Source organism: Crotalus tigris, unplaced genomic scaffold (genome assembly GCF_016545835.1).
Source record: "Crotalus tigris isolate CLP2741 ecotype Arizona unplaced genomic scaffold, ASM1654583v1 scf7180000017663.5292952, whole genome shotgun sequence".
NCBI lineage: Eukaryota > Metazoa > Chordata > Lepidosauria > Squamata > Viperidae > Crotalus > Crotalus tigris.
Genome location: NW_024096550.1, coordinates 2,748,794 through 2,775,741, shown reverse-complemented (window position 1 = coordinate 2,775,741; position 26,948 = coordinate 2,748,794). Strand labels below are relative to the sequence as shown.

Sequence of the window (26,948 nt, the reverse complement as noted above, 5' to 3'; positions counted from 1 at the left end):
ACCACAAGTGCCATCAGGCACTACACCCAGCCCAATATTTTTTGAGAAGGTGGCAACGGAACATCACGTGCCGTGTCCCTCCATTTTTCTGAAAGGAATCAAGAAACAATGGGCTTCCCCTTCTTCATTCCCTTCAGTGAGTGGAACGGACAAAAGAATGTTTAGTACATCCACAGATGTCACTGATGCACTGGAGGTTCCCAAGGTGGACAAAGCCTGGACTCCCCTGGTTTCACAGACAGCCATTGCTGGGGACCTATTGGAGGCACTCAAAGCTGATGACAAAAGGTGGGAGCAAACTTTCCGCAAAACTCATCAGTCAGTGGCATGGGCTATCAAAACGGCCACTTCTGCCTCCTTTTTTTTTTTTGGACCACCCTCTTATGGTTACAACTTTAGGCCAGGGTCCCTGCTGAGGGCATTCGGACTCACCAGGATCTGGCCCAGATGGTGGTGGCCACGGAATATGCTGCAGATGCAACACTCCAGTAGGCCATCTTTTCCTCTAGATCCATAGCATCCAACATAATTGTCAGGCCGACACCAAGGTTAAGTGGTGCCTAGCGACCGCTCCTTATTTAGGCAGCAACTTGTTTGGGGAGGCCCTGGCTCCTTATCTCATTGAGAATAAGGACATGCGTAAGGTAATGGCCCATTTAAGCAAGAAATCCAACAAACGTCCCACGCCTTATTTTCTAAGACAGCCCTTTCATCAGACGACGGCCGCAACTGTCAACCAGCCCTCTAGACCATACACTCCTAGACAGGACAGGCCGTACGACCGCCCCTATGACAGACCAGGTTTCCGATCCAGACAACAGAATCAGGCTAAGCGGCCATTTCGTGGAACAGGCCGTTCCTACCGGAAGGCCAAGTGACTCCTACTCCGATCTTCCCATTGGAGGAAGGCTGGCCCACTTTTTCCACCAGTGGGAACAAACCTCCACGGATAACTGGGTACTGCAGACCATCCAGTCCGGTTTGTCCCTGGAGTTTCTAGGCACACCCCCAGACTGACTCACTGTCTGCTCAGTCTCCAGGGACCCCCTCAAACACAGGGTAATGCAGGAGGCCATCCAACATCTATTAGACATTCAGGCCATAGAATCGGTTCCGGCAGAATACAGAGACTGAAGGTTCTACTCCATCCTCTTTGTCGTCCCCAAGGCCTCAGGAGGATGGAGAGCCTCAAAAATCTCAACCGTTACATAACATACAAAAAGTTCAAGATGCAACCTCTCCAGTCCATTCTGGGAGGCATCAGACAGGGCGACTTCCTGGTGTCAATAGATCTCACGGAAGTGTACCTTCATATTCCCATTCATCCAGCTCACCGTCGGTTCCTACGTTTTTGTTACAAAGACAAACACTTCCAGTACAGGGCTCTTCCTTTCGGCCTCTCTTCAGCACCCAGAGTGTTCACAAAGATACTAGCAGAAGTAGCTGCCGAACTGAGAAAAATCCCAATACGGGTCCAATGCTACCTGGACAACATTTTAATTCAAGCAACATCCCTCCAGGTAGCTCAGGCGGATGTGAAGACTGCCATTCGCATCCTTCAACAACATGGGTTCTCAGTAAACTTCCAAAAAAGCCAGACAGTTCCCTCATCCAGGCTACTGCACTTGGGAGCCATCATAGACACATCCAACTGCATGTTCTATCTCTCCCAGGAGCGAGTGGTCAGCATCAAGGAACTGGCTCGCCAGGTATACAGACAACATACAGTTCCCCTGGTAACACTCCCAATTACTAGGCAAGATGGTCTCCTGCATAGCCATAGTACCCTGGGACAGACTTCATCTGCGGGACCTACAAGGGTTCCTCCTCCCCTTCCAGTGCCAGAATACCAGCGCATCCAATCGCCTGGTCAGGGTTCCGGTTCACATTTGCAGGGCACTTTGCTGATGGTGCTCTCAGGCAGTAACCAAGGGGTCACTCTTCAAGGAACCGGAACGGGTCATCATCACGACAGACGCCAGTCTGTACGGTTGGGGAGCCCATCTACACTCTCATTTTGCGCAGGGATGTTGGTCCACCGCGGATTTGAGAAACAACATCAACTGGATGGAGCTCAGGGCCATCCATCTAGCTCTGCAACACTTCAGAAACAGGATCAAGGGTCATCACATTCTAGTCCTTACGGACAATGTGGCGGCCAAGGCACACATCAACTATCGGGGGCACCAGGTCCAAATCCCTCATGACAGAGACATGACTCCTGTTCGCCTGGGTAGAGTCCAACCTGGGGTTGCTCAGGCAACAACCAACAAGCGGACTTCCTAAGTCGCGCCACAGTGGACCCCTCGGAGTGAGGACTACACCCGGACCTCTTCTCAGACATCTCTTGCAGGTTCGGTCACCCGATTCTCGACCTGTTCGCTTCGTCGGTCAATGCCCAACTACCCAGATTTTACTCCAGCTATTTCCTTCCAGAAGCGGAGGGGACGGATGCCTTACGGACTCAGTGGCCACAAGGCCTACTTTACGCCTTTCCCCCACTACCGCTCATACCGGCGACCATCTGCAAACTGATCCACGAGCGGGCAGAAGTGATATTTGTGGCACCATATTGGCCACAGAGGCCGTGGTTTGCCGACTTGATGAACCTGTCTCAATCGCCCCCATGGAAGATTCCCCCTCATCGAGTGTCACTACATCGGGAACCATCTGTCATCCGGACCCCCAATGGTTGCAATTGACCGTCTGGCGCTTTAGTGCCATATAATGACACAGGAATTATTTTCCCCTCGCGCCATTACCATGATTCAGGCTGCACGCCGTCCGGCGACCAATCGCATGTATGATTCCACTTGGAAAAATTTTGGCTTTGGTGTAGGAGGCGATAGTTTGACATTACCAAACTAACCATTCCTCAAATAGTAGATTATCTTTTGGATGGACTGGACAGAGGCCTTGCCCCTGCAATTATTCGCAGACAAGTGGCGGCTCTGTCCACTCTTCTCACTTGTGAGGATTCGGTTCCCTTAGCTCACCATCCCAGGATTCGCGCCTTTATCAAGGGTGCGTGTAACACCAGACCCCCTGTGGTACACAGGTACCCATCTTGGAAATTGCCGCGAGTCCTTCGCACTCTCATAAGGCCGCCCTTTGAACCCTTGGCGACCATTTTGTTGAGGCACCTGTCACTAAAGGTGGTGTTCCTGATTGCCATCACATCAGCCAGGCGAATTCCTGAACTGACCGCACTATCGGTCAGGAATGATCTCTGCATTTTTCACAGTGACAGGGTTGTACTATGTCTAGATCCCTCCTTCATTCTGAAGGTAAACTCTCTTTCACAGGACACAGGAAGTTATTCTCCCAAACTTTTGTCCAAATCCAACACATGACTTGGAGAGGCAGTGGCATACACTGGACGTCCGCAGGGCATTGCAGCGCTACATCAAGCGCACGGAGCCATTCCGTAGATCAGAAGCCCTCTTTGTATCCTTCCGATCGGCTACTCTGGGGTGGAAAGTTTCTGCCGGCACCATTGGCAGTTGGATCCAGAACTGTATCACAGAGGTGTAGAAGTCTTCTTCCCTGCCGACTCCAAGTCATATCACTGCCCATTCCACTCGAAGTGCTGCAACCTCTGCGGCATGGGTCACTCAGGCGTTTGTGCGCCACTCACTACAAGGTCGACCTTTTTGCTTCGGTGGATGCCTCTTTTGGTCGGAGGGTCCTACAGCAAGTGGTTACTGGAGTCTCCAGTCCGGCCTTGTCTGTTTCCCACCCATCGGGACAGTGAGGCTTTGGTATGTCCCATTGGTGGATTCTCCATCTCCTGTACTGGAGAAGGGGTATTGTCTTACCTGAATGCCTTTTCTCAATACAGAGATGGAGAATCCACGCCCACCCTAAGGTCAGTTAGGCGGTTATTAGGGAACTGAGAGCCAACACCTTGTCAATCTTCAGCCACTTCACCCTCGTTAAGACTGGATCTCCTAGCAAGAGGGGGCGTGTCAAGTTTTGGCTACTTGGTCTCAAGAGCAGGCAGACAGAGAAAACCCATTGGTGGATTCTCCATCTCCGTACTGAGAAAAGGTGTTCAGGTAAGACAACGCCCCTTTCTGCATAAATATGACCAAAAATGTGACCTGTTCTTCACATACATCCCAAAACTGGATAGAGCACTCAACGAAACAAACAAGTAAAAAATAGTTCTATTTGTTCATTTGTGTGGAGAACAGATCGAGTTTTAGGCTTTATTTATGAAGAAATACTGAAAATTCAAAAGGGTTCACAAACTTTTAAGCACCACTGTACCTAATTATGTAAAAGATTATATTGTCTAGAAAAGAGCACAAAACATTACCTTCTAGAACAGGGATTTTCAAATTTTTAGGCCACGGAACCTATTAGATTAAAAAACAAAAACTTTGGATCATGAGGCAAAGCTGTAATGATGGAAAATTGGCTTGGTTTAAATAATTTTTGTTTGCTATTAATACTATAAACTCCATTAAGTTCTAGCATCATTCTTATTTACAATAATATCTCTGGGCCCCACATACATCTTGCATGGATTTTTAAAATGTAAAAATAATAAGTATCTTCACCTGAGTGCTAATTTGTTTAGGACAGTGGTTCTCAACCTGTGGGTCGGGACTCCATTTGGGGTCGAACGACCATTTCACGGGGGTCGCCAAATAACGCAGTCCGCCATTTTTTCCCCCTTTTCCTTAGCTGTGCTACTCCCTTTTATTCTATTGGCTTTTGAAAGCCAATAGAATAGACTCTCTTGAATAGAGTCTAATTCTATTGGCTTTCAAAAGCCAATAGGAATTGTCCAGGCTGTCTCTGCCCTGCTGAGCCCGCCAAAAGTCCCATTCTGCAAACGGTGCTGCACCAGTTGAGTAGTCCTCAACTTACGACCGGTTGAGTAGTCCTCGACTTACGACCAGTTGGGGTCGCGGCATTAAAAAGGTTGAGAACCACTGGTTTAGGAAAAAAAGAGAAGCTACCATATCGGAGCACATCATATACTAAGGTGGATAATTCTTACCAGGTGATCATTTAGAAATGGATGTTCTGTGACTGGGTGTGTTTATTAGACAGCATTTTGTGATTTGGTAAGTAAATATTTAGTGAAAGTGTCTACAACATTCTCAATCTCAAACAGCTAAAATGTTTCTTATTATTGCCCTATTTTGCTTGACTTGTAGTTCTCTTCCAAAAGTAACATGGACACAGCCTAATGTTTGTTTATCTCATCAGTGTTCCGTAATATAGGTAGTCCTTGCTTAACAGCCACCAAGTTACAATGGACTAAAAAAGAGCTATTTACAATCCACCCTCAAAGTTACACCTGTTCCCCCCTACACACACAATGGTCATGTGATCTCATTTCACTGACTGGCAACAAATTCGTATTTCTGACCTGCATCCTGCAATCATATAACCAATATTTGTGACCATATTGACTGCTTCCTGACAGAAAATGGCAAAAAATGTCAATTGGAATACTTTATAGTCATCACAAAAGCAGTTGTAAAATTGAATTAATGACCAAAATTCCAGACTCAATTGTGTCTTAAGTCAAGTACTACCTATAAGCTGAAGGTGAATTTTGAAAATCCCAATATAATAATTCATTGTGCAGAGGTTGTTTTGATGTACTGACGTTATGTAGACATTAGACATTTCCGCCCCCAAGTAGTAAGAGATTTTTCACATAAAGCCACAGGAAAATCAGAATGAGCAACAAGCAACTCCTACACTAGATGCTCTCTATGAATGCTCCTTTTATGTGGCTTTCAGATATTACATCTCTGAAGTTTTGTAGCACATGGTCTAATGGTGGAGGCATGACGTTCAGTTGACTTTCTGAGGAAAGCAAATTTTTAAAAGTTCGCAAGTGCTCAGACTAAATGCAGTTTAAAAAGTATTTAAGCTACTCCCAACCCCAAACATAGTCTTGTACAGTTACAGAATGTCTTAGAGTAACCATTCCAGTTCTTGACTTTCAACAAATGAGACCTCTGATGAGACCTTATATGGAATTTCAAGCTTCTTCAATCTTATGAAATTTTACAAAGTAGATGACAAATATATTGTGCTTCTTCATTTTGGTGAATAACTGTTGAAATATGTACTATTTTTGTGTGGAACTAGTGAATTTGTGCATGACTTTATTTTGAAATCCCAATTAACCTTCTAAAACAGACAACTAAGTGTGATTTTTGCATGCATTGTGACAAAATCATATAATTGGAGATATCTACAACTAAAGGAATAAGATTTGGATAAAGCTGTAATAAAATTCAGTCTATGGGTTTAATGGGTTGTAATACAGTATTGCTGAGGTCTGTTTGACTTTTTCAAGATATTTTCCCCTGTCATTTGGCCTTGGATTTTATTTAACATTAAGAGATAAGCTCCTTGGTCCAATCCATAATGTGTTACATACCGTAGTTCCTTCAGGCCATGTTTCTCAGAAATCCCAAACACAGGAAGAGGTATTTTGGCTCTATAGCTGTTGAGAAGGAAAAATGTGTATAATTAATTTTCCGTCTCTTCTGAAGTGGTGAGAAGATCAAGAAAATGTAAACCAAATTCAAAAAGGCATGATTAGTTTCCATTCCAATTCGGTAGATTTTAGCATATACTTTATTGAAATATTTATTGTGGAAGTATCAGCAGAACAGCAAAAAGATAATGTTCTGTAGAATCTAGAAGATTTTGGACTTCTAAATCAGCGGTTCTCAACCTGTGGGTCGCGACCCTTCTGGGGTCGAACAACCGTTTCACAGGGGTCACCTAAGACCATCGGAAAACACATATTTCCGATGGTCTTAGGAACCGAGACACTGCTCCGCATCTGTCTCCGCACGGCCTCCTCCGCCATTTGCACAGAAAGAGACAGGCACTTCCCTTCTCTCTCTCTCTCTCTCTTTCTCTCTCTCTCTCTCTCTCTCTCTCTCTCTGACTTACTTCCTGCAGGGCTCCTGATTGGCCCTGTGCCCGGGTGCCCCACCCCCTGGGAGAAGCGCGGCCAGGGCCTTGTGGCCTTGGAGCCGCCCAGGGAAATCCCGGGATCCCTGTTGGGAGCTGCCCTCTGGAGGCTCCGCTGAGTGGGCCAGCCCTCCCGCAAGCTGCGGCCCAAGGGAGACCAGCCGCTGCAATCCCTAGCCAGCATGATCATTGGACCCACTGGCCAGGAAGGCGCACCAGAGTCCAGACTGCCGGGAAGGAAGAAGGAGATTCAGCAAAGGTAGGAGAGAAGACCCGCCTCCTGGTGCCCAGCGCTGGCGGCGGCTTCCTTGCCATCCTCTTCCTCCTCCCCTTCCTCCTCCTACTGCTCCCAAGGTGGCTCGGGCGGGTGCCAGGGCAAGAGGGGTTCCTGGGGAGGAGCAGCCAGGCTAGACGAGGGGCTGGCAGGCCACACGGCACCAGCCCCCACCACGGCTCCATCGGATGGGCGGAGGGCGAGGCCGGGCAGCGCGGGGACGGCGGCAGCGGTTTTCTCGCCCTTCTCCTCTCCTTCCTCCTGCTGCCCCCAAGGCGACTTGGGCGGGCGCCGGAAAGAAGAGAGGTGCCTGGAGGGAGCAGCGGGCTGGTGGAGGGGCTGGTGGGCCGCGCGGCACCAGCCCTCACCGCAGCTCCATTGATGGACGGAGGACCAGGCTGGGCAGCGCGGGGGCGGCGGGGACCCCCGATGATGCAGCAGTGGCCACCACTGCCGCCGTCCCCACCACCCCCGCACTGCCGGCTGAGCTGAGCAGCGGCACTGAGCCGGTCTCCATGCCTCCTGGTTGCCCGGCCACGCTCCACCCCCGGCCGCCCTCCGCAGCACGCGGGAGTCTCCCCCGCGCCACCCAGCCTGCCTCCCTCGCCATCAAAGACCGTGGGGCTGCCGGGCAGGAGTGGCTCCTTCCCGGCTTGCCAGGCTCCGGGCTTCGGAAGTGTCCAGGGGGCGGGGAAGAGGGCAAGGCAGTGGCGATGCCCGCATGCGAATCGGAAGCCAGCTGGCCGGGCCGGCAATGCAGCCCCGAAATCAAAGGAGAAAACTTGTTTCGTAGCTGTAAGAAAGGATCCCTCTCCCCCACCTCAATCCCTGCCATAAGCAGCGCCAGAGTTTGGAAAGGCGCTGGTCCGGGACCCTTGGCTATGGGGGCAGGCCGGCGGCGGCTCTGCTCAGATATGGGGGATGAAAAAAAATGGCCGGAAGGGAAGAGAAATCATTCGAGCGGACCCCGCTTTGGATAAGGCTTCGCGGCTCGGAGCATTTCATTTGGAAACGTTGGCACCAGTTTTAATCGGGGCGTTTGTGTTTTCTTAACCCTGCGCGCGCGCGCCTTTGCGTTTTCCCCAGTGGTAGCCAAAAAGGGAGGGGAAGCGTCCTCTGATACATCATTTACACTCCCTTCTCCCCAATCAGGCTTATTTGGAAATCGGTCTGATGGACCTGGCTTCCTCAATCAGCCACTGGGGGTTAAAATATCTTTCCCTGTCAAGCATTATAACACACTTTTTCCTTCCTTCCTTCCTTCCTTCCTTCCTTCCTTCCTTCCTTCCTTCCTTCCTTCCTTCCTTCCTTCCATCCATCTCTTTCCCTTCCCCTTCAATCCTTCCTTCCATCCTTCCTTCCTTCCATCCATCCATCTCCTTCCCTTCCCCTTCAATCTCTCCTTCCCGCTTTGGATAAGGCTTCGCGGCTCGGAGCATTTCATTTGGAAACGTTGGCACCAGTTTTAATCTGGGCGTTTGTGTTTTCTTAACTCTGCGCGCGCGCGCCTTTGCGTTTTCCCCAGTGGTAGCCAAAAAGGGAGGGGAAGCATCCTCTGATACATCATTTACACTCCCGTCTCCCCAATCAGGCTTATTTGGAAATCGGTCTGATGGACCTGGCTTCCTCAATCAGCCACTGGGGGTTAAAATATCTTTCCCTGTCAAGCATTATAACACACTTTTTCCTTCCTTCCTTCCTTCCTTCCTTCCTTCCTTCCTTCCTTCCTTCCTTCCTTCCTTCCTTCCTTCCATCCATCTCTTTCCCTTCCCCTTCAATCCTTCCTTCCATCCTTCCTTCCTTCCATCCATCCATCTCCTTCCCTTCCCCTTCAATCTCTCCTTCCCGCTTTGGATAAGGCTTCGCGGCTCGGAGCATTTCATTTGGAAACGTTGGCACCAGTTTTAATCTGGGCGTTTGTGTTTTCTTAACTCTGCGCGCGCGCGCCTTTGCGTTTTCCCCAGTGTTAGCCAAAAAGGGAGGGGAAGCATCCTCTGATACATCATTTACACTCCCGTCTCCCCAATCAGGCTTATTTGGAAATCGGTCTGATGGACCTGGCTTCCTCAATCAGCCACTGGGGGTTAAAATATCTTTCCCTGTCAAGCGTTATAACGCACTTTTTCCTTCCTTCCTTCCTTCCTTCCTTCCTTCCTTCCTTCCTTCCTTCCTTCCTTCCATCCATCCATCCATCCATCCATCTCTTTCCCTTCCCCTTCAATCCTTCCTTCCTTCCTTCTTTCTTTCCATCCATCCATCCATCCATCTCCTTCCCTTCCCCTTCAATCTCTCCTTCCTTCCTTCCTTCCTTCCTTCCTTCCTTCCTTCCTTCCTTCCTTCCTTCCTTCCTTCCTTCCCCTTTGAATCTCCTTCCTTCTCCATCTCCTTCCTTTCCCCTTCAATCTTCCTTCCTTCCCCTTCTCTCCCTCCCAACATTTTTGAGCAAGGAAAAGTAAGCTTCTCCAGCGAGCATTGCTATATTGTTTTTGTGACTAATCACTATGCTTTAATTATGTTCAATTCGTAGCAATGAGAATACATCCTGCATATCAGATATTTACATTACGATTTATAACAGTAGCAAAATTACAGTTATGAAGTAGCAATGAAAATAATTTTATGGTTGGGTGTCATCACAACATGAGGAACTGTATTAAGGGGTCGCAGCATTAGAAAGGTTGAGAACCATTGTTCTAAATTAACAAGAAGGTCCCTTTCACAGCTATTTTTGTTGGTGCAACTATGCCACATTGAAACTCTTTAACTGATTAGTATTTTTTTTTCTACTGTATTTCTATGTAGGGATAAAGATCTGGGCCAAGTATAAATTCTTCCGAATTGACCAGCAAGTACACTATCAAAAAATTGGACTTTGCAAAATTACATATATACAATAGTTGATGTAATATAACATGTAGCTAGGCCTTAATTTTTATATGAAACATGTTTTAATGCTTTATCAATATAGAAAACATATCATTTTGAATGTGTTTTTACCTGTTTGTAGAAAGCCAATAAAAACTGATTCCAAAATACAAGATTCCAAGATAGGATTCAGTCCTTATATACTCCTTTTTCATACAAATAATTTTGTCTCAGACTTGGAAATTTGCTATACTTCATTTTGTAAATAATTGATATTTTCTGCAAGACTGATTTATCTTTCGTTCACCTTTTGCTACCTCTTGTTGACTAAATCCAGTTGATATAAGGTATATTGAACTGTGGTTTTGTGTGGCAAAGGGTGAGAAGCCTTCTGCTGAAATCAGCAACTGTAGTCTGAAGAGGATGTAATAACTTTTGGTTCAAAGTAGACTAGTCTTTAACCCTATCCATTCAGGATATTAAATCAGTTAATCCTAAAGGAATTGACTAAAGGGTAGCCTGGTGTCATTGTACACCATGCATTTCCAACTTGTCGCAGCCAACTTGCCATGGCTAGCTCATTGCAGCCAACTCAACACAGCCAACTCGCTGCAGGACAACTCAGCATGGCCAATTTGCCATGGGCCAACTTGCCGTGGGACAATTTAACAATCCAGTTTAATTATTTAAAATAAACATTATTTAATTTTTGTTCACATCTCATCCTGTCTCTTCTTTTGCATTCTTTCTTTAACTGTCCTGACTGTCCTTTGGAAGGACAGATACTAAAGCCGAAACTCTAATACTTTGGCTACCAAAGGAGAAGAGGGGACTTGTTGGAAAAGTCTTTGATGTTGGGAAAGATTGAAGGCAAAAGGAGAAGGGTTCGGCAGAGAATGAGGTGATTAGATAGTGTCATTGAAGCAATGAAGATGAATATGGGCAAACTCCAGGAGATAGTGGAGGACAGGGCAGCCTGGCATGCTATGGTCCATGGGGTCACGAAGAGTTAGACACAACTTAGTGACTAAACAAATTCAGGAGATTCTTGGATGATCATACTGTATATACTCTCCCTAACTAGGAGCTTAAAACTAAAGTTGCAATTTTTTTATTTATTTTATCAAATTTATACATCTCACAAGAAATGAACAATAACAATAATATAATAATATAACAAAAAGATCTACAACGATAAACATGAAACACAGTCATTAAAAGAGTTGAAAATGTTTTTACAATTTGCCCTATATTTTTCGATTTGGTGTAAAAATTGGGAAAACAGGATGCCTTGAAATTATTCACAAAATTTGGACTTTTGCCCATAGGATAAGATTAAGGCTAATTTGCTGCCCTAGGATATTGCTGCTTTTCTACTCAATTCTGGTTTAAGTGCTACTTTATACCCATCTCCTATTTCAGCTGGTATTGGTAATATGGTGTCATTGTAAACCCTGCATTTCTCCAGCAGGACGAATGGGTTTTGCTTGTCTTCTGCCCGTAGACTAAATCAGCCAATTTTGTTCCGCCTCCCTTTCCCAGTCTCGACTTAGTCTATAGCCCGAACAGACAGATGCATATTGTCTCCAGAATCAGTTCACCAGATCAGATCATATTTTTTATCTTTGTTTATATTCACTCTAAAGGGGGGGCAGAAAAGGAAAATGAACGGCTGTTCATTATTTTTCTGCCGCTCCTGTCGATTGCAACGGAGCCGCGAGGTTTGCTATGGCCCGGCCGATCGTTGGAGAGAACAAAGAGCCGGACGCCATTTTTGGCCACCGAGTGAGCTCCAGGGTGAAGGGAGGGCTTCCCTTCCACCCCCTCCCAACCCTCCCTCTCCACAGGGATTGCCTTAGTTCCCTTCCTCAGAGGAGCAGCTGGATTCTTCAATTTCAGCCCACTCAGTTTTTTTCCCCACAGCTAGCTGATCCGCGGGGAGCTATTAGGTTTCCCACGGCTTCCCTGAAGGCTATTTGAGCTGCGGAGAGCAAATAGTACTTCTGCGGTTCTTTCCCCTGAAGCCAGCTGAGCTGCGGAGAGCTATCGGACTCCCACGGCTTCTTCCAGAGATCGGCTGATCTGCGGGGAGCTACAGGACTCCAGCGACTTCCCCGAAGTTCTGCCAGTTGGCAGAGAGCTTAGAATCTCCACACGTTTTTTTCTTGGAGCCCAGCCAGTAGGCGGGGTGCAAACGGAGCTCTGCTGGCCTTCCGGCAACTCACCTGAGCTGCGGAGATCAAAGAAGGGGATTGTTCGCCATCTTAGCTCCATGTGTTTTCTTGAAGCAGGGAAGGGAGAGGAGCATTCAAGCCACACTCCTTCTCAAGGCAATCGGAATCAAGCATTTCCTTCACCTTTCCTAGCCACACTATTTAATTTTTTTTAAAAAAAAAAATCAAATACCTTTTAGAACAGTGGTTCTCAACCTGTGGGTTGGGACCTCATTTGGGGTCGAATGACCATTTCACTGGGGTCGCCAAACAAGGCTGTCCACCATTTCCCCCCCCCCTTTTCTTTGGCCATGCCCCTGGCACCCAGTGATGTATAAGTGGTTGGGGGTCAACACAACATGGCAAACTGTATTATGGGGTCGCAGCATTAGAAAAGTTGAGAACCACTGTTTTAGAAGAAGGAAAAGAGAGGCAGTCATTGGAACCTGTCATAATCTCAGCAAATTGTCCCCTGAACTAGACCTGCACCAGGCCTCTTATTTGAGATTTCTCTCAGTCTTCCACTGGGATATCTCTTCTGCCAATGGCAAACACAAATGCTGCCCAGACACCACAGGATGCCTCCATCAGCCCTCCTGGTCATAAGAGGCCAAGATCATCCAACCAGGAGGCGGCGGGCAGGATCAAGGCCAAAGCAATTTCTGGCAAAAGGTCTTCCAAGTCAGTGGATAAGGAGGCCAAACGTCGACACCAGGCCCTGGAAAAGCAGTTTTCTAGAGCCAAAAAGAGGCAAAACGCAACAGAGGACAGTCTAGTTCCACCTACTTATAAGGAGGAAGAAATATTTGGCCCGATGAAGCCTAGTCAAGAACTTCTGGAAACAGGCTGACGAGAACAGGCAATCAGATCTCCTCTAAGTGAAGGGCCTGAAGGCCCGGGGATGGCAACAGGTCCTCGTCTCTCAGATAACCAGGGAGCATTGTGATTGGAACACTTACAATCCCTGATATCTCAGGCCGTTGCTCAGGCCATGGCCTCTTCAAGACATCATTGCTCCAGAGCCAGGTCTGTGGTTTCAAAGGGTCATTCCCTCCTCTCCCAAGAGGAAGCCTCTGTGTACCAAGACTCGATCTCCCCTTCTCGGTCCTCTAGAGGCAGGAGGTCTCCTGCCAAGGATTATGAGCAGACGGATCGGGGCTGTCAGAGGACAATGATATATCCCCAGACCCTCCACCATTTGTGGGTCTATTTAACCCGACTCTATTCAAATCCCTGCTCCACAAGGCCAGCAGCACCGCCAGGATTGAGAGATCTTTGCTTCCTCAGGAGGGACCTTCAACTAGTCAGGTCACAAACAATAGGGTGTTCTCTCAACCCACTTTCAATAAATTCTCAACAATTTATTCCCTGCCCCTTCTCTTCTTTGATTTAATTCAAAATAATCTGGGGGCACTGGGATCTTTCCTCCCAATGGGGAGGACATACAAGAAGCTGTTCAGCATAGATCTGGCCTTATCGCAGGTAATAGAGGTCCTGTCAGTAGATGAACCTCTAGCTGCGTTTTTTTCTCCATCCACGGTAACCGGGGACGCAGCGGAGGCCCTGAAGTCAGAGGATAAGAAGGTGGATCTGACCTTCCGCAGGACCTCACCTTCCGCAATCAAGGCAGACATTTCTACCTCTTTTAGCTAGGACTTCGTTACTCTGGCTCCGCCAACTCCAGGCGAGGACCTCCCCGGAGGAGGAGAGAACCCACCAGGACTTAAGGCAGCAGCAGAATTCATGGCAGACTCATCCTTGCATGCAGCAAACTATTCTTCCAAGGGCAATAGCGTACAACACAGCAGCACGTAGGTTACTGTGGCTCAGACAGTGGCAAGCTGACATTAAAGCAAAGTGGTGGTTGGCGGCAGGGCCCTATAAGGGCGGCAAGCTTTTTGGTGAAGCTCTTAATCCTTTTCTGATAGAAAACAAGGACAAAAGCAAGGTAATGGCCCACCTGCCAAAGAGAATGGAGAGGAGAGTCTCTTCCTACTCTCTCAGATCATCCTTTCGATCTGAGGCAGGCCCAGAGCAAAACGCTTTCTCCCATCCCTATCAGCCCAGGTCAGACTGACAGAGCGATAGAACCGGCAACAGGGACAGATTTAGACAACAATTCCAGTCGAAGTGGCCCTTTCGTGGAATGGGGGGGTTGATCTTTTCACAAATCCAAGGGACGATGGGGAGGGCTCTCCCATTGGTGGCAGGCTGGCTCTCTTCGCACACAAATGGCAGGCCACCACCACGAACCTTTGGGTCCTAAATACTGTCAGATTCGGCCTCTCACTGGAATTCATCTCCAAACCCCCAAACCGTTTCCTCTCTTGCCCATTGTCAAAGGATCTGACCAAAAGGAAACTCCTCAGGGAGGTCATCCAGCACCTTCTGGACATCCAGGCGATAGAATCGGTGCAGAAGGGACAACAGGGACAGGGGTTTTACTCCATATTATTTTTAATCCCAAAGAGTTCGGGGGGGGGGTGGAGAGCAATTCTAGACCTAAAACATCTGAACATCCATCTGACATACAGGAGGTTCAAAATGCAGACTCTTCACTCAATATTAGCAGGCATCAGAAAGGGAAACCTCCTGATGTCCATAGATCAGACGGAGGCCTACCTTCACATCCCCATCCTTCTGGAACACCGAGGGTTTCTCAGGTTCTGCCTTGCAGGCCAGCATTTTCAATACAGAGCCCTTCCCTTCGGTCTTTCTTCGGCCCCCAGAGTATTCATAAAGGTTCTGATGGCTCTCGCCACACACCTGCGGACAATTGCGGTGCGCATTCAGTGTTATCTGGACGACATTCTCATCCAGTCCTCATCAGTTCAGGCATCGCAGTCAGATCTAACACTGGCCCTAAGGACCCTTCAGGACCATGGGTTCTCAATAATTTCCAGAAGAGTCAAACGGTCCCATCAACCCGTCTCTTCATCTGGGAGCTATGATAGACACACTAAAGTGCAAAGTCTGCCTCTCTCGAGAACGCTGAAACAGCATTCAAACCCTGATCAGGCAAATTCAAGAGAAGTGGACCACCACACTGGCCACACTCTCCAGCTTGCATAGCAATCGTGCCCTGCAGTGGTTCCTACTCCTGTTTCAAAAAGTGGGAACTGGTGCCTCCAAACAAAGGGTGCCACCAAGGGTTCTGAAATCGCTCAAGTGGTTGTTGTCCCCAGCAATGGCAAAGGAACACATATTCAAGGAAACCGCCTGAGTCACTCTGACCATGGACGCCAGCCTGTTCGTTTGGGGAGTGCACCTAGATTCACAATTGGCACAGGACCAATGGTCCAGAGGAGCTCTAAGACACAACATAAACTGGTTGGAGCTCAGGGCCATACATCTGGTCATCTGTCACTTTCACAACGCAGTGGCGGATCAGCATGTCCTAGTTCTCATGGACAATGTGGCGGCCAGGGCCCTTATGACCGAGGCCCAATCTCTGGGAACCTGGGCCGAGAACAACCTAGTCTCCCTCATGGCCGAGCACATATCAGGAGAAGCAAATCAACAGGCAGGCTTTCTGAGCAGGGCAATGGTAGACCACTCAGAGTGGAGCCTGCACTCTGCTCTCTTCAGAGAAGCAACAGAAAGGTTCGGCCACCCAGTACTGGACTTATTTGCCAGCCCCAAGAATCCTCTGCTCCCAAGGTTCTTCTCCCGTTTTCCATCACCGGGGGCGGAGAGAGCAGGTGCGCTCCAGGGGCTTTGGCCGGAGGGATTGCTATACGCCTTCCCACCGCTTCCTCTGATATAAGCAACAATCAGAAAGATATTACAGGAACAAGCAGAAGTGATACTCATTGCACCACACTGGCCAACCTCGTAAGTCTTTCTACATCCCCACCATGGAGGATTCTGCATGATCAAATCTTCCTCAATCAAGGGGCTCTACTACATCCAGAGCCACAGTGGCTCCAATTAGCCACCTGGCAGTTGAACGGAGTCTCCTAGAAGGGGAGACCTTTTCACAAAGAGTCATTAGGACAATCCAGGCCTCAAGAAGGCCTACAACTAACAGAATTTACGACTCTACGTGGAAAATGTATTGCAGCTGGTGCACAAGACAGCAGCTAGACCCCTTTAGTATTTCTATCCCAAGGATCTTAGACTACTTAGCGGAGGGTCTGGATAGGAGCTTAGTACCCAACACAATTCGTAGACAGTTGGCCGCCCTATCCACTGTTCTTACATAGGGCAACTCTGAATCAGTAAGCCAGGCATCCAGTGGTGCGATCCTTAAGGGCGCAACAAACAACAGACCACCCATGGTCCACAGATACCCCTGCTGGGATCTATCTACAGGCCATACCTCATCTCCATTTGAACCTGTCCGGATCTGCACGTTACAATACTTGACCCTTAAGGTCACATTTCTGGTCACTGTTACTTCAGCAAGGCACATTTCAGAGTTGGCAGCACTATCAGTTAGAGAAGATCTCTGTACCTTCCACGCGGACAGGGTGGTCCTACGTTTGGACCCTTCCTGTATTCCCAAGGTCAATTCCCTATTTCACAGGGCACAGGAAGTGGTGCTACCAGATTTTTGCCCTCAGCCCTCCCATGAATTGGAGCGCAAATGGCACACCTTAGATGTTTGCAAGGCCTTAAGACAATACATTAAGCGAACAGCACCCTTCCGCAAATCGGAAGCCCTGTTCGTTTCCTTCCACTCACACTCAAGAGGTCGAAAGGACACAGCATCCACAATTGGCAGATGGATCAGGAAGTGCATAGCAGAGGCATACCAGGGGCAGTCACTAGCAGTCCCCAGACAAATCACTGCACACTCCACTCGCAGCGCTGCCACATCAGCGTGGGCGACTCAGGCATCGATTGAGGAAATATGTAGGGCAGTTCCTTTTGCATCACCTTCCCTCTTTATAAGACACTACAAGTTAGATAAGTTTGCATCGGCGGAGGCCTCATTTGGCAGGAGGGTCCTCCAATGCATAGTATCAGAGAGTGGGACATAGGCCCAGACTGCTTCCCACCCACAGGGACAGTGAGGCTTTGGTATGTCCCATTGGTGGATTCTTCACTCGTCATGCTGAAGAAGGGGAGTTGTCTTACCTGAACGCCTTTTCTCAGCATGACGATGGAGAATCCACTCCCACCCTTTGGGCCAGTCAGGTCCTGTGCCGGAATAAGATTGAGCCAACACACGGAAACATAGCCAACAGCTTTCACCTCAGTCGAGACTGGGAAAGGGAGGACCCAGGGATAGAGGCGGAGCAAAATTGGCCGACTTTGTCTTCAGGCAGAAGACAAGCAAAACCCGTTGGTGGATTCTCCATCGTCATGCTGAGAAAAGGCGTTCAGGTAAGACAACGCCCCTTCCAACTCGTCACGGCCAACTTGTCATGGCTATCTCACCACAGCAGGACAACTCGGCACGGCCAACTTAATGTGGGCCAACTTGCCGGAGGACAATTTAACAATTCAATTTAATTATTTAAAATAAATTAAACATTATTTTAATTTTTGTTGTTCACATTTCATCCTGTCCCTTCTTTTGCATCCTTTCTTTAATGATTGCATTCTACCATTTCTTTGATAATTCTTGTCCTGCAGCGAGTTGTCCCACAGCAAGTTGGCTATGGTGAGTTATCCTGTAGTGAGTTGGCTGTAGCGGGTTGGCCACAGGGATTTGGCCACGGCAAATTGTCATAGAGCCTTGTATTTCCCCATTTATGTAACAACTGTAAGCTAGTGTGGCTGTAGTGTACCACTTTGGCAAAGCAATGCTGCACATGGCATAGAGATTAGTGGAAATCAGAATCTTTTCAACTGGGCAATCATAGGTATACTGAAAATAAGCTGCCTTGTATTCAGTGGGGTATGTGTCCTGGTGAATGCACATAAAATTGCAGTTGGAGTTTTATATATCCTGTGGGATGTGTGATCATGGATTGATGGTTTCTGGCCTCCTAGATATAGTACTGACTTTAAATTACTGTACTTTGGCACAGTACCAATAATTGAAACAATTATTTTGATAAAAGGCTGATATTTCCATGTGATTGCTACACACATATTCATTGCATCCCTCTGCAACTGTTATCTTGGTACTAAAAATAGAAGAATAGGGACTATTTTGGGACTGTTGTTTCCTAATAGACAGAGACTAGGAAACAGTTCACAGAAGCGTGGCTGTCTTGTTCCGCTTTTTTTCTTTTTCCTTTTTAATCATGCTTACTTCAGTAATTTTAAAAAACAAACAGAATAATTGATATATTGCTGCCTTGTCAATATTTGTAGAAAGTTAGAAATAAGCTTTGTGATAAATATGTTATTTTACATTTGCATTGTTCCTTTAAACAAAAGTGGACTTAGTTCAACAAATGTAGTACTTCCTTCGAGCCCTGGCATCTTTAAAAGTTGAATAATGAATGGACTATCTTCGAAAATAGACATATATAGATGCTTTCTTGCCTGTAGCCTTGCTTGCATCAAGCAAGAATCCTCTCTATGGCCAAATCAAGAAATTAAAAGACGCTTGCTCCTGGGGAGGAAAGCTATGGCAAATCTAGACAGCATACTAAAAAGCAGAGACATCACTCTGCCAACAAAAGTGCGTATAGTCCAGGCCATAGTTTTCCCAGTTGCAATGTATGGCTGTGAAAGTTGGACCATAAGAAAGGCTGAGCGCCAAAGAATTGAGGCCTTTGAATTATGGTGCTGGAGAAGACTCCTGCGAGTCCCTTGGACTGCAAGGCGTTCAAACTGGTCAGTCCTAGAAGAGATCAACCCCGACTGTTCTTTAGAAGGCCAGATCCTGAAGTTGAAACTCAAGTACTTTGGCCACCTAATGAGAAGGAAGGACTCACTGGAGAAGGGCCTAATGCTGGGAAAGATTGAGGGCAATAGAAGAAGGGGACGACAGAGAATGAGATGGCTGGATGGAGTCATTGAAGCAGTAGGTATGAACTTAAATGGACTCCAGAAGATGGTAGAGGACAGGAAGACCTGTAGGAACGTTGTCCATGGAGTCACGATGGGTCGGACACGACTTTGCAATTAACAACAACAACAACAACAAAATTGTTAATTTCAATATTCAAACAATTATTTTATTACCAAAAAGAAGTTACGGTATCATAAATGTCATAGTGCTCATGGACACTTGTTTTTTCAAACATTAAATTCAATATTTATTTGTATTTTGGTTGTTGATTGTCACGGTGCTTTGCATTATATTTTAATATAATAAAAAAAAAGAGAGATTCCTTTTCCAAGAAGTCTCTTGGAAGGAGCCTTTGGTCAAGGTTTAGAAAAAGGAATTGCTGAACTTTGCTGATACTGTTCCTGAAAATATGGTGGTAAAAAACAAGGTTCAGGCATCTGAAGAAGTTAAAATAGGGTATCTTGAGGTCAAAACAATTTCTGACTGAACATAAACTCTGAATTACTTTATAAACAACAAAATGAGTCTCTGTGCTAAGTATGCATCTCATAGGCTGATTCAACATACACAATTGATCATTTGATTTGGCTGATAACATTGTTAATGCTGGAATAAAAGATGGAATAGGCTTTCCAGATGTGTATTTGAATTTCCACAATTTCCAATCCTATGGAAGCCGATCGTTATCTAGCGTAGCGGTCTCCAGCCTTTTCAGCTCAGCAGACCAGCAGAGGTGATGGCAACGGAGGGGGGGAGGGAATGGTTATGTGCGCACTCGCCCACCACTTCTATGGCCCCGTTTTGAACGGACTGGCTGCAGGTTGGGGACCTCTGATCTAGAGCAGGGGTCCCCAACCCCTGGTCCGTGGACCAGTATCGGGCCGTGGCATGCCAGCAGCTGGTCTGCACAAACAAGCAAAGCCCCATCCGCAGGATGCAGGCAGCACACAAAACTACGCATCCTCCGGTCTGCAGAAAAACCACAGAACCGGTCCCTGATGCCCAAAAGGTTGGGGATCTCTGATCTAGAGAATACTTGGTCGGGAAAGTTTGGCTAGGCCAGGGTTTTTCAACCTTTTCACCCATTGTACCACTTTTAGGATATGGCAATATCCGAGTACCACCATTCACCTAGCAAGGTGTCAAAAACTTGATGACCCCCCAAAAGGAAAAAAGTGATAAAGTACAGGTAGTCCTCGACTTAAAACAGTTTGTTTAGTGACTGTTCGAAGTTACAATGGCACTGAAAAAAATGCCCCCCAAGGCACAGCCGAGCAAGACACCTGCCTGCCCACCCAGCGGCGCTCTTCCTCCTGTCTGAGGTTTTCATTGTTGTGAGCATTTCTGTTTAGGATTGGTAGCGAGGGTGGGGTGGAAAGGTGTTTGGTTTTTATTCCCCCCCCCCCTCTGCTGGGTGGTTGCAGCAGGTTTTGATCACTTCACATGACCCTGGGATACTGTGTCTGTGATAAATATGAATCAGTTGCCAAGCATCTGAATGTAAATCAGAAGACCCTGGAGATGCTGCAACATTCCAGCTGATCGGCGCTTCTTCTGCGCTCAGCAGAAATGCCAGGATCAGCGCCGAGCTCCAGCTGGAGCCTGGCATTGATCATGGAGCTTCCACTGAGCCCTGACAGCCCTGCAGCTCCAGCCATCTCTCGCTCAAGCTTGTGCGTTGCTGCCACCAGTTCAGCTCATTCCTCTCCCCTGCTATCACTTTTCTAGAATGGTCACGTACCAGCTGCCAGGTGCCAATGTACCACAGGTGGTACCCGTACCACTGGTTGAAAAGCCCTGGTCTAGGCCATCTTAGTGTGTGTGTGTGTGTGTATAATATATATATGTGTGTGTGTGTGTGTGTGTGTGTGTGTATATATATAAATTTGCAATAATAAAGGCCTTCTAATCATTACATTTAATATGTGAAAGTATTGTTTACATATACTGTGTTCCCGCAGTAACCTTTATTTTCTTCCTTCCTCTAGCATTCCCATGGTTTGGAATGGATATTGGTGGGACCCTTGTTAAACTGGTATACTTTGAACCAAAAGACATTACAGCTGAGGAAGAGCAGGAAGAAGTGGAAAACCTCAAAAGCATTAGGAAGTATCTGACTTCCAACACAGCCTACGGTAAAACAGGGATCCGAGATGTCCATCTGGAATTGAAAAACTTGACTATGTGCGGACGTAAAGGGAATCTCCATTTCATCCGTTTCCCAAGCTGTGCTATGCACAGGTTCATACAGATGGGCAGCGAAAAAAACTTTTCAAGCTTGCATACCACACTTTGTGCCACTGGAGGTGGAGCCTACAAGTTTGAGGAAGATTTCCGAATGGTACTTGAATTTACATTCTGTCTTAGTTCAGAAGCATTCCTACTCCCTATGGTAAAATTGCCAAATCGAATTCAGGGAAGTCATCTTTATTTTTGTCACATCAAACCCACTTTTTAGCTTAAATGCATTAATTAAGAGGAACATTTTACTCCATTCTCTAGCGTCTGGCATTGATACTGTAAGTAGATATATTTGGCCCAGACTTCACACATCTAGATGGCAGTGGGGCATAAGGGTGCTATTTTGTCATGTTAGCATTTGTGCTATACTCGGATGTTGTCGTTTTTTCAATTTGCATTGGAATTGTGATAAACTTTGTCCTGCTAAACTATACAGCTATCATCCTGTTTTATAGCAGGCTAAGCCTCTTTGTTTGCAGACCCAAAAGCAAAATTGGGAAACCTGTCATATGAATGGCTAGGCTGCTTCCGTCTTGATGATTCAGCAGTCATTTGGGTGAGCTTACAAACCTTTTAAGAGTGGAGGTTTTTTTTAAATTTCCTTTATTTTAGAGTTGGTTAGGTGGCTATGCTTTTTTCAGAAACCAAGCCTTATTAACCTCAATGTTAAATGATTTGTCATGTCTATACTCTCATTTTAGAGAGGATGATAGCTTTTGCCACCCTCGCCTAAGAAAATAGAATTCCCTTTGTGATTGCAAGAGTAAATATTGCTTGTGAGAAAAGCTATTGTATTTGGGTATATTTCTTACATTTGCTTTGAAGCCTTAAGTGAGAAATCTCTGCTCTCGAGCCCCACCTCCTAACATTCTTCACCACCGACCAGTATCTCCTTTTACTCATTCTGCCTTTTCATCGTTGTCAATGAGATTGTAGATTCCTTGTCTACAGAAATGAAAAGTTACAGCAAGAACTCATCAGTTATGTGCCTTTTGTTGAGTATGCTAACAGCTTACAGTGTTCAGTATGTTTCTCATACAGGCTGCTGGCTTGAAACATAAGGTGAGGCAAGGCAGGTAAGGTGAGACATGTGTATCTCTTTTGGGGTGAGGTGGGAATTAGGTAACAAAAGCACACACACTTCCTTCACCCATTGCTGTGTTTCATGCTTCAGGCATTCACAGGCAGCTTTGTTTGAAATGGAATACTTTAAATCTATCAACACTTATTAAACCTTTATTAATCATCTACGAAAGCCCTAGCCATGGGTTTCAAATTGTACCTAATTCATTACTGGTAACGAATAGAGCATTCATTAACAGGTAATAAGAGATGTGTAACATGTATAGTTTTGTGATCTTTTTCTGGTTCAATTATGCATCATTTGTATTATGCATGTAAGCTATAATAAGTTGTAAGAGGTAAGGGAAAAGCTTAGAATCTGAAAACAAACCAATTGTGCCTCTTGCTATTTTGTTTATTTGTTTAAATAATTTTGAAGTATAACCTTCATCCAATCATAATATTCCAATCAAGCCTGGTAAGCCATTCTGCTGCTCAGTTTAACTTTTATTTTAAAATGCCATGTTTCTAACACAGATCATTAGGTAAATGGTTAAAAACTTGGGTATATAACCCATTGACCAAGTGTTGAGTTTAGCATATAAAAGATTTAGAAATCTTCTCAATTTTACAGCCTTAAAAAAAATCAAAATTTGAAAAAAAAAAGGTTTCATCTGATGAAATCCTCCTGGAGCAGTGGTTCTCAACCTGTGGGTCGGGACCCCATTTGGGGTCAAATGACCATTTCACGGGGGTCGCCAAACAACGCAGTCCGCCATTTTTTTCCCCCTTTTCCTTAGCTGTGCTACTCCCTTTTATTCTATTGGCTTTTGAAAGCCAATAGAATAGACTCTCTTGAATAGAGTCTAATTCTATTGGCTTTCAAAAGCCAATAGGAATTGTCCAGGCTGTCTCTGCCCTGCTGAGCCCGCCAAAAGTCCCATTCTGCAAATGGTGCTGCACCAGTTGAGTAGTCTTCGACTTACGACCGGTTGAGTAGTCCTCGACTTACGACCGGTTGGGGTTTGCGGCATTAAGAAGGTTGAGAACCACTGTCCTGGAGGATTATAACAGAGCTTCCTGAAATGTTGTTGGCTCTAGTTATATTGAAAATAAATAGTTACGCAACTACACATTACAAAATTTAATTAGGTTTTTCACATTTAACAGACTGCTGATATAACAACAACTGCATGTTGAAACTGTGCGTTTCTAAGAATTAGAAATGTTTTGAGGATTTTTCTATAATATACAACTATAGATGGATGGATGGATGGATGGATGGATAGATAGATAGATAGATAGATAGATAGATAGATAGATAGATAGATAGATAGATAGATAGATAGATATCTCGTCACTACTTCTTGCAAAACATGTCATGTAGGTTGTTTTTTTTTAAATGATTGGCCAGAGTTAAAACTTGAAAGAGGGGAGTGCAGGTGGTCTTCGACTTACAACAGTTTGTTTAGTGTCTGAAATCACAACGGCACTGAAAAAAGTGAGTTATGACTATTTTTCACACTTATGACTGTTGCAGCATCCCCATGGTCACATGATTTATATTTGGATGCTTGACTACTAATTCATATTTATGATGGTTGCTGTGTCCCAGGGTCATGTGACCAGTTTTTGTGACCTTCTGACAATCAAAGTGAACAGGGAAGCCAGATTCACTTAACAGCTGTGTTACTAATTTAATAACTGCAGTGATTCACTTAACAAACATGGCAAGAAAAGTCGTAAAATGGGACAAAACTTACTTAACAAATTTCTCATTTAGCAACATAAATTGTGGTCCTAAGTCGAGGCTACCTGTATGATCCTTCTTTTAAAACATTTTAATTTTTTGTTCTATAATCATTTAAATAGTGAGATCTCTTTAAAAATAATTCCCAAAAAACCTTTGCCTCTAATTCTCAGAAATGTAACATATCTTGACCAGGTAAATAACACTTGTTGTCAGGCAGACAGCATAGTTGACTTGACACTTCCTGTGCAAATAATTATTTAGTACTCAGGTGTTGATCTGTTGGGTAATTCAAATAGTACAAAGTCTTCTACCCTATGTTTTCAACTTTCTGCTGATTTTTCTGCTGTTCATTCATTAACTTCTCTTCCAGATTGCTGACCTCCAGCTTCATAAGCTAGATGAGTTGGACTGCCTGATCCAAGGTCTTCTGTATGTGGATTCTGTCGGCTTCAACGGCCAGCCAGAGTGCTATTATTTTGAAAACCCTTCAGCACCTGAGCGGTGTCAGAAAAAGCCTTATTGCCTCGATAACCCCTTTCCTATGTTGCTAGTTAACATAGGCTCTGGAGTCAGCATTTTAGCAGTGTATTCCAAAGACAACTATAAGAGAGTTACAGGGACCAGGTGAATATACTATCTTCCTAAAAGAACTTTTTCCTAATGAAAAGACTCCCATCTAATTCTTCAGCTGGGAATTGGGATCCAACAACACAATAGCTGAATCTAAGAGTTGCATTTTGGCTGTGGCTTCGGCACTATGAGCAACAATATATATACTATTTTTTATTTATGGATTACATTTCTATGCAAACTATCACTAATACAGCAGCTTACAATATAATAAAAGTTAGAAAGTGCAAAAAACAAAAACAATACATGAATATTAAAGAAAAGGCATTTTTCTGGAATAGATGGAATAATCAGCCAGAACTGTTAGCTGATGTAACAAAGCAAAACCTATAGAGAAATGTGACTAAAAATCACTGAAATCAACAACTTGTTATACTTTCATACGTAGTCCCTGAAAAGTATATTTTCCCCAAATCTCAAATTTGTTATCTTCCCTTGTCTATGTATTCTGAGTTGGTGCTTTATGAAACAAGTGAAAATGTGATGAGGATGATAGGGAAGGGAATCCAATGGCTAAGAGCCAATTGATTTTATTTTAAATTATTTTTATTCAAGATCTGTAAGATTAAAAGTAGTATCAGTATTCAGATTAATCTAAGAGAAGAGATTCCAATCAAACACAGATGTCCAATTTCCCAACTTTAGTGATGCCGTATACCTCTTTACCGCTTATTGTAATCTTTCATTGGACAAAAAAATTGTGAAAAAAATAGTCTTTATATATAAAATCCAGTTGGATGTCTGAAGTCCCAAATTCTGTTTATTATTGTTCACCTGTACCACACAAGTTGGATGGACTGCATTATTATTGTCCTTTCTCTAAAACAAGGGTTACCAACCTGTAGTCCACAGCACACTACCAGGCCATGGGCTCTTGGGAACTGGGCCGCGTGAGTGGCTGGCCAGTGCACATGGGTGTACATGCTTGCATCCTCCCACTCGTGCTAGCATCGCACGGGCACTACCAGTGCCATGAGAGTTGGGCAGGTGGTAGTGTTGTCACGAGCACACCCCCACTCATGCTAACATTGCGATGTCATGTGCTATCGTTGCTGCAAGCACATCCCCATTCACGCTAGCATCACAGTATTTTCCAGGTGTTAGCGTTGCTTGAGCATTGCCCCATTTGCATCGCACATGTAATCACAGCCCCATTTGTGCGCATATGGCCCTGGGCCCGTTCTCACATGCATAAAGGCACCTCCATCCTCCTGGCCCGCCCCGGGCCACCAACCCAGAAAAGTTGGGGGCCCCTGCTCTGAAAGACTCTCTTTTTAGCATCCCAGTTTTTATTAGGTTTTTTTTTTTTTTTTTTGCTTCTAAGATAGACAGTACAGTTGGAGGCTGCAAAATAAAAAAAAAGTATTGGGAGACTGCATGCAGGACATGGGTGTTTATCTTTACTGTAAATCATGGTTTAATACTGCAGAAATTAGTAGCAGTAAACTATTACGATCCTGTCCCTTTCCCTTTTGCACTTTTCATTTGAAACAGAACAGATTGTCCGTCTGCTTTGTACTGAATTTATACTCTGATCGGGAATAACAGAATTTTGTATGTCATATCTCCTATACTAGCATTCCCTTTCTCACCATACTTGCTTATTTAAACCACCGTTCATGAGGTTGCATATGTTACAATGATCACTGTTAACGTGATGATCATTCTCTTGAGCAATAATGTTTTGTTTCCTGAATGGGATTTTTTGATTTTTTTTATTAATTTTCTAATTTTACATTTAAATATTTGAAAAGCAACGTGGCGGTTGAGTTGGTCAATAATTCAATAACATACAAATATCTTTAGTACACATCTCAAACTATTACATTAAATAATTCCTCTCTTTTCCTCTTGGTATTTACTGTCTCATATTTAAATTAATACAATTCTTATTATATCACTTAAATGAAAATAACTTACATTTATCAGTAATTTTTGTTTATATATATCTTAGTTGATTTAACATTCAATCTTTTTTGACAATCAATGTCCTGGTAAGTTTTTCCCAATTTTTAATTTCCCATTAGTGTTTAA

At 45.2% G+C, this 26,948-nt stretch overlaps 1 protein-coding gene across 3 annotated transcripts in view; it reads left to right on the top strand.

Annotated features, from left to right (window-relative positions):
* Positions 1-26,948, top strand: part of PANK1 (pantothenate kinase 1) — a 62,814-nt gene that overhangs the window by 19,334 nt on the left and 16,532 nt on the right. For all 3 annotated transcript variants that reach the window (XM_039335968.1, XM_039335969.1, XM_039335970.1), the window contains exons 2-3: positions 21,217-21,569; positions 24,655-24,908. In XM_039335968.1, the coding sequence (XP_039191902.1) occupies positions 21,217-21,569; positions 24,655-24,908 (607 nt within the window). The remainder of the gene's footprint in view (positions 1-21,216; positions 21,570-24,654; positions 24,909-26,948) is intronic.